The 18,630-nt window shown below is 42.3% G+C and overlaps 1 protein-coding gene across 11 annotated transcripts in view; it reads right to left on the bottom strand.

Moving 5' to 3' along the window:
- Positions 1-18,630, bottom strand: part of LOC106589039 (protein 4.1) — a 154,346-nt gene that overhangs the window by 56,337 nt on the left and 79,379 nt on the right. For all 11 annotated transcript variants that reach the window (XM_045709459.1, XM_045709469.1, XM_045709462.1 and 8 more), the window contains 4 exons: positions 9,474-9,692; positions 2,956-3,043; positions 1,122-1,274; positions 839-936 (listed from right to left, as the gene is read on the bottom strand). In XM_045709459.1, the coding sequence (XP_045565415.1) occupies positions 839-936; positions 1,122-1,274; positions 2,956-3,043; positions 9,474-9,692 (558 nt within the window). The remainder of the gene's footprint in view (positions 1-838; positions 937-1,121; positions 1,275-2,955; positions 3,044-9,473; positions 9,693-18,630) is intronic.

The following is an 18,630-nucleotide window of genomic DNA, read 5'->3' on the forward strand; positions in this document are numbered from 1 at the left end:
CCCAGAGCGCACTCTGGCACTCCAGATTAAACTTAAAAAAACACACCCATAGTATAAACCAACCTTTAGTCTTGAAATCTTTGGTTGTTTAGTACATGGCTTCATTTAAATATTTACATTTTAGTCATTTAGCAGATGCTCTTATCCAGAGCAACTTACAGTAGTGAATGCATAGAATTCATACATTTCATACATTTTTTTTTTCTTCCCAGTACTGGTCCCCCTGTGGGAATCGAACCCACAACCATAGCGTTGCAAACACCATGCTCTACCAACTGAGCCACATGGGACCGTGTGCCATCGTCCCATGTGGCACCCATGTGAATCCTTAAAGAGATTGGTGGGGCTAAGGCTTTAGAGGGTGCGAACGATGCTGAATGGGCAGAGATAAAGAAGAGCTCTCCAGTAGGTGTACCAAACATTCAAGGGACATTTTCTAAAAAGTGTCTTTCCCATTGTTTCTCAACTGTAGTGTATGATAAACCATGTTGTAGCTCTGAGTCTCTACTTTTATCCAATGTAAAAAACACCATTTCAAATGTAGCGACATAAGACCCGAAATCGAGACGATTGGTCACAATTTAGCTTTTAAATATAGCTAACTACATGAACAGTTTAGCAGTGCATTCAACTAAGGTAGGTAAAACAACCACATACAGTATTAGTCATTGTGAGTAACTAACTCAACTACATATAACTACTATATAACCATACTAATAATGTATTACTACTGTAATGACCCTTCTCTATTTAATACAATAAAATAATAACGCGGTGTTCTTCACAAGTTAGAATGATAGAACCTATCATGGGGAGCTTCAACAATGTGTTCTGTTACCTGAAGAAGGTGTGATGCTCCACACACACTTTCCACAGCTTCTTGGAGGCCTTGTAGTTTGGCAGTTTGAAACCAATGGCGCTTTCGTAATGCTCCAACTGTTGGAAACAAAAGCATATGAATGATGGTAGCACTGCACTAGATCCACTATACCTATTGATTTGACATGTAACTCAACTTTTACTTATGATTACTGTACTGTTTAACTGACTCCTGGGAGTTCAGGCCTCTTGTGGGCTAAAAGACAACCAAATAAACAACCAAACACAGAAATAGATTTGACCTCTGAGGGGCGTATCTTGATGAAGAAGCTGCTACGTTTGTAGGAGACCTTGAGGACTTTGGGCCAGGGGAACCGGTTGATCCTCAGCTTGTCCTTGTAGACCATCAAACCTCCAGAGCACACACCCAGCATAATATCCACTCCATCTAGATCCTGGAGAGAGGGATGGGGAGGGAGAGAGGGAGGGAGAAGGTGGGAGGGAGGAAGTGAAAGAGATTTGAGAGAGAAAAAGAAAGGATGGAAGAGTGTGTGAGTGAGTAAGAAAGAAAGACCACCCAAAAACAGAGAATACAACAGCTAGATGTCCATTTGCATGATTGCTGACATTATACCATTGACTTGGCCTGCGTGTTAATGCAATGACAACATCCATCCACCAGGAGGCAGCATCCATTTCCCTTTCAGCATAATTACTTCCATATTTTATTTTAAATCCCCGGTTTTGATGCAAACAGATTGACCTCATTTCTGCTACTAAATCTGTGCTCTGACAGAGGCACGCGTTTCTCCCTTTTTTTTGGAACAGACACAAACACTGACTTCACAGCTGACGTAGGTTACACTGCAGCAGGCAAGGAGGTAGGTGGGTGGGTGCTATAACCATGTTAAATACCATATCTGCATCCCAAATGGCACCCTATTCCCTATACAGTGCACAACTTTTGAGGAGCCCTGGTGAAAAGTACTGTACTATGATGTGAATAGGGTGCCATTTGGGACGCAGACCATATCTTCATCGTCATCATCATCATCATCAAGCCTTCTCTGCTCGGTGGTTAATAGGACAGATGTGATATAACTGGCCTCCAGTGGACAGACAGGGGGACACTGAGGGACAATCTGGGCTGAAACACCTGCACTCCTACCAACGCGTCATCATCCATGGAGGTAGAATATAGTGGAATGTAGTAGAATATAGTGGAATATAGTAGAATATAGTGGAATATAGTGGAATATAGTAGAATATAGTAGAATATAGTGGAATATAGTAGAATATAGTGGAATATAGTAGAATATAGTAGAATATAGTGGAATATAGTAGAATATAGTGGAATATAGTAGAATATAGTGGAATATAGTAGAATATAGTAGAATATAGTGGAATATAGTAGAATATAGTAGAATATAGTAGAATATAGTACAATATAGTGGAATATAGTGGAATATAGTAGAATATAGTGGAATATAGTAGAATATAGTGGAATATAGTGGAATATAGTAGAATATAGTAGAATATAGTGGAATATAGTAGAATATAGTAGAATATAGCGGTTGCAGGTTGACATTTAAAAACAAGTTAGAACCTACTTATATTCACAACATCAACAACAACGTGATGTTAATACGCAGCATCTTCCTTTTGACTTTTTATCCAGCTAGTCTCCACATGGAGCCTGTCACTTTCTGTGTTGAATGAGTAATGCTATGCAGGTTGGGGTTGTGGTCCTACAGTATGTTACCTTGGCCTGGGTTGGCCTGGGTTGTGACTCTACGTTACCTTGGCCTGGGTTGTGACTCTATGTTACCTTGGCCTGGGTTGTGACTCTACGTTACCTTGGACTGGGTTGTGACTCTACGTTACCTTGGCCTGGGTTGTGACTCTACATTACCTTGGCCTGGGTTGTGACTCCATGTTACCTTGGCCTGGGTTGTGACTCCATGTTACCTTGGCCTGGGTTGTGACTCCATGTTACCTTGGCCTGGGTTGTGACTCCACGTTACCTTGGCCTGGGTTGTGACTCCACGTTACCTTGGCCTGGGTTGTAACTCTACGTTACCTTGGCCTGGGTTATGACTCTACATTACCTTGGCCTGGGTTATGACTCTACATTACCTTGGCCTGGTGAAGGTCCACTCCGTACATGGCTAGTTTCTTGGCGTTCTCCAGAAAGGCCATGTCTGCCTGTGCTGGACTCATCGACCTGTAGACAGAACAGATACCATATTAGCAAAGAAGCAACGTGTTATCATACAGTAGCATGACTCTGGCTTTACAGATTCATTATGAGTAGCACATTCCTGCTGTGACAATGATTTACATAAGACTGATTTACATAACACTGATTTACATAACAGTGTACACAGGTGACCCTATGCATCCAGTACAACCCCCTCCCTCCTAATCTGAAGGTCATGTGTGTGGGCATTCTGCTGAGTATACTGGGAACATTTGTCTCTAAGTGTGTGTGTGTGTGTGTGTGTGTATGTGTATGTGGACATTCTGCTGAGTATACTGGGAACATTTGTCTCACAGCTAGCAAGCTGCCACCGAGTGACCCAGCCCCGAAGCTAGCCCTGAGCCAGGCCCACCTCCCAGCCTACTCTGTGATCACTCGGCTACTCAGCCGATGCCTCCCGGACTCTACCCCAACACGGCTAGAATCCACTACTCCACCGGATCCTTGACATAAGCTCTGGACCTTTGCATCGGATCATCGCTGCTAGCTAGCTGCTACCGAGTGGTTATGGTGGCTAATTCCCCTGCCCCGAAGCTAGCACCAGTTAGCCGCGGGCCAGGAGCAGCTCCCGGCTAGCAAACAAAATTACTACAACTACAATTCCTATTTCGCCATCTGGCCCGGACCCTTTGTCGACACGGCGCCCCGCCATACCACCACGACTGGTCCGCCGACGTAACTCCATCTGCTGTGCCCTCAACCGCCCTTTGCCGGACGTCGGAGCAGATGCTTCTACTTACCCCGGCCTGCTAACTTTAAACAACGTATCTCCCGCGTGCTAGCGTAGTAACGACTACCCCGTGGCTTCCCTGTTCCATATATTGCTGTTCACTGGACCCTATGATCACTTGGCTACATAGCTGATGCCTGCTGGACTGTTCATTAATCACGGTACTCCATTTTGTTTATTTTTTGTTTATCTGTTGGCCCCAGCCTCGAACTCAGGCCCTGTGTGTAGTTAACTGACCCTCTCTGCCCATTCATCACCATTTTACCTGTTGTTGTTGTCTTAGCTGATTAGCTGCTGTTGTCTTACCAGTTGTTGTCTAAGCCAGCTCTCCCAATCAACACCTGTGATTGCTTTATGCCTCGCTTTATGTCTCTCTCTAATGTCAATATGCCGTGTACACTGTTGTTTAGGATAGTTATCATTGATTTAGTTTACTGTGGACCCCCTAGTCCCACTCAACATGCCTCAGATACCTCCTTTGTCCCACCTCCCACACATGCGGTGACCTCACCCAGCATAACTAGCCCGTCCAGAGATGCAACCTCTCTTATCATCACTCGGTGCCTGGGTTTACCTCCACTGTACCCACACCCCACCATACCCGTCTGTACATTATGCCCTGAATCTATTCTACCACGCCCACAAATCTGCTCCTTTTATTCTCTGTCCCCAATGCACTAGACGACCAGTTTTGATAGCCTTTAGCCGTACCCTCATCCTACTCCTCCTCTGTTCCTCGGGTGATGTGGAGGTTAACCCAGGCCCTGCGTGTCCCCAGGCACTCTCATTTGTTGACTTCTGTAACCGAAAAAGCCTTGGTTTCATGCATGTTAACATCAGAAGCCTCCTCCCTAAGTTTGATTTACTCACTGCTTTAGCTCACTCCGCCAACCCTGATGTCCTTGCCGTGTCTGAATCCTGGCTTAGGAAGGCCATCAAAAATTCTGAGATTTCCATCCCCAACTACAACATTTTCCGTCAAAATAGAACTGCCAAAGGGGGAGGAGTTGCAATCGTCTCCAGAGATAGCCTGCAAAGTTCTGTCATACTTTTCAGATCTATGCCCAAACAGTTCAAGCTTCTAATTTTATAAATTAATCTCTCTAGAAATAAGTCTCTCACTGTTGCCGCCTGTTATAAATCCCCCTCAGCTCCCAACTGTGCCCTGGACACCATATGTGAATTGATTGCCCCCCATCTATCTTCAGAGTTTGTTCTGTTAGGTGACCTAAACTGGGGTATGCTTAACACCCCGGCAGTCCTACAATCTAAGCTAGATGCCCTCAATCTCACACAAATTATTAAGGAACCCACCTGGTACAACCCTAAATCCGTAAACATGGGCACCCTCATAGATATTTTCCTGGCCAACTTGCCCTCCAAATACACCTCTGCTGTTTTCAATCAGGATCTCAGCGATCACTGCCTCATTGCCCGCATCCGCTATGGGTCCGCGGTCAAACGACCACCCCTCATCACTGTCAAACACTCCCTAAAACACTTCTGCGAGCAGGCCTTTCTAATCGACCTGGCCCGGGTATCCTGGAAGGATATTGACCTCATCCCGTCAGTCGAGGATGCCTGGTCATTCTTTAAAAGTAATTTCCTCGCCATCTTAAATAAGCATGCCCCTTTCAAAAAAATGTAGAACTAAGAACAGATATAGCCCTTGGTTCACTCCAGACCTGACTGCCCTCGACCAGCACAAAAACATCCTGTGGCGGACTGCACTAGCATCGAATAGTCCCCGCGATATGCAACTTTTCAGGGAAGTCAGGAACCAATACACGCAGTCAGTCAGGAAAGCAAAGGCTAGTTTTTCAAACAGAAATTTGCTTCCTGTAGCTCTAACTCCAAAAAGTTTTGGGACACTGTAAAGTCCATGGAGAATAAGAGCACCTCCTCCACGCTGCCCACTGCACTGTCACCACAGATAAATCCACAATAATCGAGAATTTCAATAAGCATTTCTCTACGGCTGGCCATGCCATGCTTTCCACCTGGCTACCCCAACCCCGGCCAACAGCTCCGCACCCCTCGCAGCTACTTGCCCAAGCCTCCCCAGCTTCTCCTTCACGAAAAATCCAGATAGCAGGTGTTCTGAAAGAGCTGCAAAACCTGAACCCGTACATATCAGCTGGGCTAGACAATCTGGACCCTCTCTTTCTAAAATTATCCACCGCTATTGTTGCAACCCCTATTACTAGTCTGTTCAACCTCTCTTTCGTATCGTCCGAGATCCCTAAAGATTGGAAAGCTGCTGCGGTCATTCCCCTCTTCAAAGGGGGTGACACTCTAGACCCAAACTGTTATAGACCTATATCCATCCTGCCCTGCCTATCTAAAGTCTTCGAAAGCCAAGTTAACCTGTTGAGGGTAGGGGGCAGTATTTGCACGGCCGGATAAAAAACGTACCCGATTTAATCTGGTTATTACTACTGCCCAGAAATATGAATATGCATATAATGATTGGCTTTGGATAGAAAACACCCTAAAGTTTCTAAAACTGTTTGAATGGTGTCTGTGAGTATAACAGAACTCATATGGCAGGCAAAAACCTGAGAAGATTCTGTACAGGAAGTGCCCTCTCTGACCATTCCTTGGGCTTCTTGACTCTTTTTATTGAAAACGTAGGATCTTTGCTGTAACGTGACACTTCCTACGGCTCCCATAGGCTCTCAGAACCCGGGAAAAAGCTGAATGACGTCTTTGCAGCCCCTGGCTGAAAAACATTAGCGCCTTTGGTAAGTGGTCTATCAGAGGACAATGAGACTGAGGCGCGTGCACGAGGCGACCCCATGTTTTTATTTTCTCTCTCTTTGTACTAAAACACGGTTTCCCGGTCGGAATATTATCGCTTTTTTACGAGAAAAATTGCATAAAAATTGATTTTAAACAGCGGTTGACATGCTTCGAAGTACGGTAATGGAATATTTCGATTTTTTTGTCACGAAACGCGTCGGGCGCGTCACCCTTCTTTACCCTTTCGGATAGTGTCTTGAACGCATGAACAAAACACCGCTATTTGGATATAACTATGGATTATTTTGAACCAAACCAACATTTGTTATTGAAGTAGAAGTCCTGGGAGTGCATTCTGGCGAAGAACAGCAAAGGTAATAAAAATGTTCTTATAGTAAATCTGACTTTGGTGAGGGCTAAACTTGGTGGGTGTCTAAATAGCTAGCCCTGTGATGCCGGACTATCTACTTAGAATATTGCAAAATGTGCTTTCACCGAAAAGCTATTTTAAAATCGGACATAGCGAGTGCATAGAGGAGTTCTGTATCTATAATTCTTAAAATAATTGTTATGTTTTTTGTGAACGTTTATCGTGAGTAATTTAGTAAATTCACCGGAAGTTTGCGGGGGGTATGCTAGTTCTGAACGTCACATGCTAATGTAAAAGGCTGGATTTTGAAATAAATATGAACTTGATTGAACAAAACATGCATGTATTGTATAACATAATGTCCTAGGATTGTCATCTGATGAAGATCATCAAAGGTTAGTGCTGCATTTAGCTGTGGTTTGGGTTTATGTGACATTATATGCTAGCTTGAAAAATGGGTGTCTGATTATTTCTGGCTGGGTACTCTGCTGACATAATCTAATGTTTTGCTTTCGTTGTAAAGCCTTTTTGAAATCGGACAGTGTGGTTAGATTAACGAGAGTCTTGTCTTTAAAATGGTGTAAAATAGTCATATGTTTGAGAAATTGAAGTAATAGCATTTCTAAGGTATGTGAATAACGCGCCACGGGATTCCACTGGCTGTTACATAGGTGGGACGAAATCGTCCCACTGGCCCTAGAGAGGTTAATAAACAGATCATTGACCATTTCGAATCCCACCGTACCTTCTCCGCTGAGCAATCCGGTTTTCAAGCTGGTCACGGGTGCACCTCAGCCACGCTCAAGGTACTAAACGATATCATAACCGCCATCGATAAAAGACAGTACTGTGCAGCCATCTTCATCGACCTGGCCAAGGCTTTCGACTCTGTCAATCACCGAATTCTTATTGGCAGACTCAACAGCCTTGGTTTCTCAAATGACTGCCTCGCCTGGTTCACCAACTACTTCTCAGACAGAGTTCAGTGTGTGAAATCGGAGGGCCTGTTGTCCGAACCTCTGGCAGTCTCTATTGGGGTGCCACAGGGTTCAATTTCTCTGTATATATCAACGATGTCGCTCTTGCTGCGAGTGATTCCCTGATCCACCTCTACACAGACGACACCATTCTATTTACATCTGGCCCTTCTTTGGACACTGTGTTAACTAACCTCCAAAGGAGCTTCAATGCCATACAATACTCCTTCCATGGCCTCCAGCTGCTCTTAAATGCTAGTAAAACCAAATGCATGCTCTTCAACCGTTCGCTGTCCACACCCGCCCGCCCGACTAGCATCACTACTCTGGACGGTTCTGACTTAGAATATGTGGACAACTACAAATACCTAGGTGTCTGGCTAGACTGTAAACTCTCCTTCCAGACTCATATTAAACATCTCCAATTCAAAATTAAATCTAGAATCGGCTTCCTATTTCGCAACAAAGCCTCCTTTACTCACGCCGCCAAACATACCCTCGTAAAACTGACTATCCTACCGATCCTCGACTTTGGCGATGTCATTTACAAAATAGCTTCCAATAATCTACTCAGCAAACTGGATGCAGTCTATCACAGTGTCATCCGTTTTGTCACCAAAGCCCCTTATACTACCCACCACTGCGACCTGTATGCTCTAGTCGGCTGGCCCTCGCTACATATTCGTCGCCAGACCCACTGGCTACAGGTAATCTATAAGTCTATGCTAGGTAAAGCTCAGCCTTATCTCAGCTCACTGGTCACAATAACAACACCCTCCCGTAGCACGCGCTCCAGCAGGTATATGTCACAGGTCATTCCCAAAGCCAACACCTCCTTTGGCCGCCTTTCCTTCCAGTTCTCTGCTGCCAATGACTGGAACGAATTGCAAAAATCGCTGAAGCTGGAGACTTATATTTCCCCTCACTAACTTTAAACATCAGCTATCTGAGCAGCTAACCGATCACTGCAGCTGTACATAGCCCATCTGTAAATAGCCCACCCAATCTACCTACCTCATCCCCATATTGTTTTTATTTACTTTTCTGCTCTTTTGCACACCAGTATTTCTACTTGCACATCACCATCTGCTCATCTATCACTCCAGTGTTAATTTGCTAAATTGTAATTACTTCGCAACTATGGCCTATTTATTGCCTTACTTCCTCATGCCATTTGCACACACTGTATATAGACGTTCTTTTTTCCCTATTGTGTTATTGACTGTACGCTTGTTTATTCCATATGTAACTCTGTGTTGTTGTTTGTGTTGCACTGCTTTGCTTTATCTTGGCCAGGTCGCAGTCGTAAATGAGAACTTGTTCTCAACTAGCTTACCTGGTTAAATAAAGGGGGACATTTAATTTTAAAAAGTCAGTGTGTGTGTGTGTGGGCATTCTGCTGAGTATACTGGGAAAATGTGTCTCTAAGTCAGTGAGTGTGTGTGTGTGTGGGGGGGGGGGCATTCTGCTGAGTATACTGGGAACGTGTGTGTGTGTGTGTGTGTGTGTGTGTGTGTGTGTGTGTGTGTGTGTGTGTGTGTGTGTGTGTGTGTGTGTGTTAAAACCCCTCCTGACCTGTATGTTTTATGCAGCTCCATGACTTTCTCCTCTAGCTCCTTGGTTTGTCCCGGGGCCAGCCTCAGGTCCTTGGCGTAGTCTGGTGCGTGTGTCTCTGGGTCGTACTCCCCCAGCTCTGACTGCAGTGCGTAGGAACCCAGAAGAGCCAGCGTGACAAAGGAGCAGGGTAGACGGCCCCCCAGGATGTCCTTACGCAGCTGGAGACACAGGTAGTACCTGACCATGCGAAGATAAAAATAAAGGGCTGTGGCTAAGTCGTTTTCAAACCAAGGTGCACTGACAATCGAGCCAACTGTAGATGAAATGACTCTTGGTAGGACAATGGAAGTTTGTGTTAACAATAATATATGTTTAACAAAAATATAAAACGCAACATGCAAAAATGTCAACGATTTTACTGAGCTACAGTTCATATGAGGAAATCAATCAATTGAAATAAATGAATTAGGCCCTAATCGATGGATTTCACATGACTGGGAATACAGATATGCATCTGTTGGTCACAGATACCTTAAAAAAATGGGCCTCACAACGGGCCTCAGGATTTCTTCACAGTATTTTTTTGTGCATTTAAATAAAAATGATGTTATAGTGTTACTTTTAATTTTAGTTTATTTGGTAAATATTTTCTTAACTCTTCTTGAACTGCACTGTTGGTTAAGGTCTTGTAAGTAAATATTTCACAGTATTCGGCACATGTGACAAATAAAGTTTGACTTGATTTGATATATTGTGTTCCTTGTCCGTAGCTTATGCCTGCCCATACCATAACCCCACCGCCACCACATGGGGCACTGTGTTCACAATGTTAACATCATTAAACCGCTCGCCCACACGACGCCATACACATGGTCTATGGTTGTGAGGCCGGTTGGACGTACTGCCAAATTCTCAAAAACGTTGTTTGAGGTGGCTTATCGTAGAGAAATTAACAACATGTCACAGGATCCAACGAAAGTGGCGCCCCTCCTCGGTCGGGCGGCGCTCGGCGGTCGTCGTCGCCGGCCTATTAGCTGCCACCGATCGTTGTTCTGTGTCTTTTAGTTTTGTCTGTCTGTTCCGCACCTGTTTTGTGTCTGTCATTAGTGGGGGCTTATTTAATGTGTGTTTTCAGTTGGGATTTTGTGCGGGATTGTTTATTTCCGACAGTTTTGTCAAAGGATTTACCGGGCTGCGCTCCTTGCCTTTTGTGCCGTGGAATATATATTTTTTGTGTTTTATGGGAAAGTGTTTCTCCCAGGCAAACTTTGTGTAGCGCCCTGTGCTTTTCGGCGTTTGTGTGTGTCAGTTCATTAAAAGACACTCACCTCCAGCACCTCTGTCTCCTGCATCTGATTCCGCCTCTACACCGGTCCAAATCAGTCGTGACACAACAGCTCTGTTGGACTATCCTTTAGTGAGCATGCCAATTGCATGCTCCCTCAAAACTTGAGATATCTTTGGCATTGCGTTTTGTGACAAAACTGCACATTTTAGAGTGGCCTTTCATTGTGCTCAGCACAAGGTGTACCTGTGTAACGATCATGCTGTTTAATCAGTTTCTTGATATGCAACACTTGTCAGGTAGATGGATTACCTTGACAAAGGATCAATTCTCACTAACAGGGATGTAATTATTATTATTTTTTTTATTTAACCTGTTTGGGATAGGGGGCAGTATTTTCACGTCCGGATAAAAAACATACCCGATTTAATCTGGTTACCACTCCTACCCAGTAACTAGAATATGCATATACTTATTACATATGGATAGAAAACACCCTAAAGTTTCTAAAACTGTTTGAATGGTGTCTGTGAGTATAACAGAACTCATTTGGCAGGCAAAAACCTGAGAAGGTTTCATGCAGGAAGTGGCCTGTCTGACAAGGTGTTGTTGTTCTTGCTTCTGTTTATTGAAGAGTCAGGATCTTAGCTGTAACGTGACATTTCCTAGGGCTCCAATAGGCTCTCAGAGCCCGGGAAAAACCTGAACGATGACGAGGCAGCCTCAGGCTGAAACACATTATCGCCTTTGCCAAGTGGCCCATCAGAGGACAATGGAATTAGGCGCGTGCCCGATTCGACCCAGTGATATATTTTCCTTCGGCTGTTTATCTAATTGCAGATTCCCGGTCGGAATATTATCGCTTTTTTACGAGAAAAATTGCATAAAAATTGATTTTAAACAGCGGTTGACATGCTTCGAAGTACGGTAATGAAATATTTAGAAATATTTTGTCACGAAATGCGCCGTGCGCTCGACCGTTATTTACCATTGGGATAGTGTCTGGGACGCACGAACAAAACGTCGCTGTTGGAACATAACTATGGATTATTTTGGACCAAACCTACATTTGTTATTCAAGTAGAAGTCCTGGGAGTGCATTCTGATGAAGAACAGGAAAGGTAAGACCATTTTTCTTATAGTAAATCTGATATTGGTGAGTGCTAAACCTGCTGGGTGTCTAAATAGCTAGCCCTGTGATGCCGGGCTATGTACTTAGAATATTGCAAAATGTGCTTTCACTGAAAAGCTATTTTAAAATCGGACATATCGAGTGCATAGAGGAGTAATGTATCTATAATTCTTAAAATAATTGTTATGCTTTTTGTGAACGTTTATCGTGAGTAATTTAGTAAATTGTTAGTAAATTCGCCGGAAGTTTGCGGGGGTATGCTAGTTCTGAACGTCACATGCTAATGTAAAAAGCTGTTTTTTGATATAAATATGAACTTGATTGAACAAAACATGCATGTATTGTATAACATAATGTCCTAGGTGTGTCATCTGATGAAGATCATCAAAGGTTAGTGCTGCATTTAGCTGTCTTCTGGGTTTTTGTGACATTATATGCTAGCTTGAAAAATGGGTGTCTGATTATTTCTGGCTTGGTACTCTGCTGACATAATCTAATGTTTTGCTTTCGTTGTAAAGCCTTTTTGAAATCGGACAGTGTGGTTAGATTAACGAGAGTCTTGTCTTTAAATAGCTGTAAAATAGTCATATGTTTGAGAAATTGAAGTAATACGATTTTTAAGGTATTTGAAAATCGCGCCACAGGCTTCAACTGGCTGTTACGTAGGTGGGACGAATTCGTCCCGCCTAGCCCATAGAGGTTAACCTTTAACTAGGCAAGTAAGTTAAGAACAAATTCTTATTTACAATGATGGCCTATGCCTGGCCAAACCTGGACGACGCTGGACCAATTGTATGCCACCCTACAGCCTGTAATCAAATTTGTGCACAAAATTTGAGAGAAATAAGATTTTTGTGCATATGGAATATTTCTGGGATGAACACCTTACATGTTGCATTTATATTTTTGTTCAGTATATATTTGCTACCGTTGTCCTACCAAGAATACCTGACGTACACAAACACACCTGTTGTACACAAACACAGCTAGGGGTCAGCGTGAAGTCACAGACCACAGGGCTTCCTGGAAGCAGCAGCAGAAAGATAATGCATCCCAAATGGCACCCTATTCCCTATTTCCCACAGGGCTATGATCAAAAGTAGTCCACTATATAGGAGATAGGGTGCCATTTGGGACAAAGGCACAGGCAGCACTCCCAGTGTGATGCCGTTAATTAGACTTAAGCCGGGTTGTTTATGTAATCATGGATGGGGTGGAGGTGGGTGGGAGGCAGGATGCAGGATGAAATTACTCTGGGTGCAATTAGATTCATGAACTCAGGTGAGGATTAGAGGGACAGTGATTGAAAGGGAGGGAGGTGAGGAGAGACTGAGAGGGATACAGAGAAATTGGGGCAATGATAAACAACCCAGCAAACCGGCAACTTTCCCAGAACATTAGCTAACATTCCATGAAGTTCTAGTTAGGGTTTATCTAACATTAGGATAACATCCCAAAATAATGTTTTTGATAACAAAATATTTCTTTCACAATTTTTTTTTCTCCGAATGAAATATCCTTGGAAAATATCCTCATAACATTATGCACAAAATCTGTAACGACCAACACAGAACATTCCCCCCTAAAAGGTTTGAAAGTAATGCAATAACACAATGTAGCAGTAATGTTTTCCCAGTAATGTTTTCCCAGCAAACCAAAATTGATTCTGTGAAAGTTCCCAGAACATTTCTTAGGTTGTGGCAAAAACTGAAAAAACACAATAACTGTCCAGTCCTGTTGATGATTATGCAATGTTTGTTTAAAACATTCACCTGATGTTACAAGAATGTTCCCAGAACACATTTCTTCTGTTCTTTTAAAGGTTCTCTAACATTGTGGGGATATAACAAGAGGTAGGTTCCCAAAACACTAATACTGTCCAGTTGTGTTGCCATTAAGATTACGTTTGTATCAGGGTGCACAACAATTTCCTTTGATGTTGCAAGAATGTTGATAGAACAGCCTTTCTGAGTTCTTAAAAAAAAAGTCCCCAGGACATTTAATTAGGTTGTTGGAAAGTGTTTATATTCATACAATGTTCAAGGTAGGTTGGCAAGGACATTCCCCTAACGTTGCAAGAATATTTTTTAAATATTCACTAAGGTTGCACAAAACATTCCCACAATGTTGCATAATGTTCCACAATTTCCAAATAAGTCTGTTTTTATGACGTTCATAGCAAATAAATAATATTTCATTGATGGTGACGCAATATATCCTCACCGGATAGTGTATTAGGTAAACAACGCCATTCACAAAAATGTAATGTGCTTTTCATGCACAACAGTGTCTAGGGTTTCCTGAGAATGGTGCGGCAAACAAAAAACATCCAGTCAGCGGCAGTCCTGTATATAGTGCGTATGTTACAGTCCCCGCTGTTCTATAAGATGTATTTTTATCTGTTTTACTTGATTACTTGATGTGGAATAGAGTTCCATGTAGTCATGGCTCTATGTAGTACTGTGCGCCTCCCATAGTCTGTTCTGGACTTTGTGTAGAAACCTCTGGTGGTATGTCTTGTGGGGTATGCATGGGTGTCCGAGCTGTGCGCCAGTAATTCAAACAGACAGCTCGGTGCATTCAACATGTCAATACCTCTCATAAATACAAGTAGTGATGAAGTCAGTCTCTCCTCCATTTTGAGCTAGGAGAGACTGACATGCATATTATTAATATTAGCTCTCTGTGTACATCCAAGGACCAGCCGTGCTGCCCTGTTCTGAGCCAATTGCAATTTTCCTAAGTCCTTTTTGTGGCACGTGACCACACGATTGAACAGTAGTCCAGGTGCGACAATACTAGGGCCTGTAGGAACTGCCATGTCTATAGTGCTGTTAAGAAGGTAGACTAGAGCTTTATTATGGACAGACTTCTCCCCGTCTTAGCTACTGTTGTACTACTCCAAGCAGTTTAGTAACCTCAACTTGCTCAATTTCCACATTATTTATTACAAGATTTAGTTGAGGTTTAGGGTCTAGTGAATGACTTGTATCAAATACAATGCTGTTAGTTTAAGAAAATTGTAAGACTAACTTATTCCTAGCCACCTACACTGAAACTAACTGCAGCTCTTTGTTAAGTGTTGCAGTTATTTTCAATCACTGTAGTAGCTGACGTGTATAGTGTTGAGTCATCAGCATACATAGTCACACTGGCTTTACAGTGTCTTTAGTGAAGATTGAAAAAAGTAAGGGGCCTAGACAGCTGCCCTGGGGAATTCCTGATTCTACCTGGATTATGTTGGAGAGGCTTCCATTAAAGAACACCCTCTGTGTTCTATTAGACAGGTAACTCTTTATCCACAATATAGCTGAGGGTGTAAAGCCATAACACATACGTCTTTTCCAGCAGCAGACTATGATCGATAAAGTCAAAAGCCACACTGAAGTCTAACAAAACAGCTCCCAATTGTCAATTTGTTTACTGTAAAATAGCAATGTATCTGGTCAAACACCATTTTTTACAAAAGTTTACTAAGGGTTGGTAATAGGCTGATTGGTCGGCTATTTAAGCCAGTAAAGGGGGCTTTACTATTCTTAGGTAGCGGAATGACTTTTGCTTCCCTCCAGGCCTACGGGCACATCTTCTAGTAGGCTTAGATTGAAGATATGGCAAATAGGAGTGTCAATATCGTCCGCTATTATCCTCAGTAATTTTCCATTCAAGTTGTCAGACCCTGGTGGCTTGTCATTGTTGATAGATGTTACGTTCCCCAGTTTCTGTTGTGGTTTGTGTATTATCATGTATGTATTTCAGGAGATGGATTCCTGAAGTTCTCAACGAGCAGCTGATTGGTCAATCAACATTGATTGTTTGGAGAGCTGACCCCGCCCCCCCCTCATCAGGACGCAGCTGTCTCCAATTACTAACTTCTTCTGAAGCTATATAAGCCCCAGTTCTGTTGCTCAGAAGGGAGATGATTGCTGAGAGACAAGGCTAATGGCTGAGGGTTATAGCATGTTGGTTGTTTCCAAGAATTTTGGTATGTACTGTGTCCGTTGTTGCTGAGGGAGCTGATTGGTTGTGTGTGTCAATAGGATGCAGTGTTTTGATTATTGACTTACATTTGTGTAATTCTGTTTCATTTGTTCCCAGGGGGGAAGGGGAAGGCACCTAGGGAGTGTTTAGGCAAGAGGCCCGCGGGCATACATATACCCGTAGTAGTTTGCTGTCTATGCACACTAGGAAAGACCTGGGCGGACCATCCCCTGTATTTTGGTTAGTGCACCAGGTGGTGCTAGATAGGTAAGTAGTGGGTAGTCAGGTAAGGTAGGAGAGGGGGCTTTGATATTTACTTTCTTTGCTTTGGTTCCGTCCAGCCCCTTTTTCCCAAACCTTATCACATGAAGGAATAAATTCCCTGTTAACGGTATTCTCTGCCTATTCGTCATACTTGTTCAAACCTACACTTCCCTACCTTATTCACAACAAGGAGAGTTGAGTTGTAGCAGGGTGTTGCGTTCCCTCTTTCTAGAGGCGTGCGTAACAATAGACAACAACAAAAAACGTCATCTCTACCACACTCACTTTACAGAATTCAAAATTACAACGCTTGTCTTTCATAATTTGGTCAGATATACTTGGATGTGTGTTGTCAGTGTTTGTTTCTGGCATGTCATGCCTAAGTTTGCTAATCTTTCTAATAATTTTTTAAAAATTATTATACAAAATCCTTGCAACCAATAGAATGCTATATATATGGGGAATACAACCATCCCAGCTCTGCAGATTTTGCTGCGAAGAGACACAATCATTAGATCACTTGTTTTGGTACTGCCAATATCTAGCTTGTATTTGGAGGCAGGTTCAGGAATGGCTAAAGAATTGCAACATTTACCTGGAGCTAACTCCGCAAATAGCACTGCTGTTGATTTCAAAAGTCATAGTCAATCGATCAATTATATAATAATACTCTTAGAAAAAATGTTTATATTTAATTTACAATCTGTAGAAACTATGAGAATAGAAAGATTTAGAACATTTGTGAAACATCACAGCACAATTGAAAAATATATGGCAATTAGAAATGAAAACTGAATGATCTTCAGAGATCGATGGGAGCGTGCAATTGGCATGCTGACTGCATGAATGTCCACCAGAGCTGTTGCCAGAGAAATGAAAGTTCATTTCTCTACCATAAACCGCCTCCAACGCCGTTTTTTGGCAGTACGTCCAACCCGGCCTTACAACTGCAGACCATGTGTAACCACGCCAGCCCAGGACCTCCACATCTGGCTTCTTCACATTTTTTTTATTACTTTTTTTAACCTTTATTTAACTAGGAAAGTCAGTTAAGAACAAATTCTTACTTACAATGACAGCCTAGGAACAGTGGGTTAACTGCCTTGTTCAGGGGCAGAACGACAGATTTTTACCTTGTCAGCTCTGGGATTTGATCTAGCAACCTTTCGGTTACTGGCCCAACGCTCTAACCACTAGGCTACCTGCCGCCCCAAGCGGGATCGTTTGAGACCAGCCACCCAGACAGCTGATGAAACTGAGGAGTATTTTGTGGGGGAAAACTCATTCTGATTGGCTGGGCCCGGCTCCTCAGTGTGTGGACCTGGCTTCCAAGTGGATGGGCCTATGCCCTCCCAGGCCCACCCATGGCTGCGCCCCTGCCCAGTCATGTGAAATCCATTGATTAGGGCATAATTTATTTATTTCAATTGACTGATTTGCTTATATGAACAGCTAACTCAGTAAAATCATTGAAATTGTTGCATGTTGTGTTTATATTTTTTAAATCAAGTATTGTTGTTCATTAGTTTACTCAAATTAGGGGATGGGTGGTAAGGTTATGGGAAAATAATAAAAAAGGAATATACATTTTTAAAATCTATATATAAAGTTTATATATTTAAATGAATATATTTACCCCCCCAAAAATATATTGGTGATTGGAAAAGATTATTTGAAACGGGGCTCAATTTGGCGAGTTGAAAGAAAAAAACTTTTCGATATACAGACATGCCTGTTCTTAGAGTCAAAGCAAGTTAACGTTGTCTTCAAGTAAAATCAAATTGATCTCTGATCGAGTTTTGACATCCGTTTAATTTCTCATACCCATTCCTACTAGAAGCTGATATAGACACACATCACACTTCAACTTAATTCATAGGTCACTTGAACAGCATTTAAATCATACAAACACAACCATATTTTTTACACAATTTACGAGTTAGAACACAATTTATGAGTTATTAAAATGTTCCCATCCTCTTCATATGCTGTGTATTTTTTTGTTACCATTTTAAGTGAAAATAATCACAGTAAGGTACTTAATTGTTACCCAGAAATGATTTGATATTGAGATAAAAATGCCAGCATTGGACCTTAACTCAATAAAAGATTATTGCATTGAACATTAATTTGTTTTGATATATTTATTATGTATCGTAATTTTTCAGAATGGGTTTTCCCTTACAATTCCCTTACTCTAAAATGGATTAAATATATTTTACACACAATACCCCATAATGACAAAGCAAAAACTATTTTTTAGAAGTTTTTGCAAATCTATAAAAAATACAAAACTGAAATATAACATTTACATAAGTATTCAGACCCTTTACTCAGTACTTTGTTGAAGCACCTTTGGCAGCGATTACAGCCTTCTTGGTTATGACGCTACAAGCTTGGCACACCTGGATTTGGAGAGTTTCTCCCATTCTTCATTGCAGATCCTCTCAAGCTATGTTAGGTTGGATGGGGAGCATCGCTGCACAGCTATTTTCAGGTCTTTCCAGAGATGTTCG

This window comes from Salmo salar, chromosome ssa27 (genome assembly GCF_905237065.1).
Source record: "Salmo salar chromosome ssa27, Ssal_v3.1, whole genome shotgun sequence".
Lineage (NCBI taxonomy): Eukaryota > Metazoa > Chordata > Actinopteri > Salmoniformes > Salmonidae > Salmo > Salmo salar.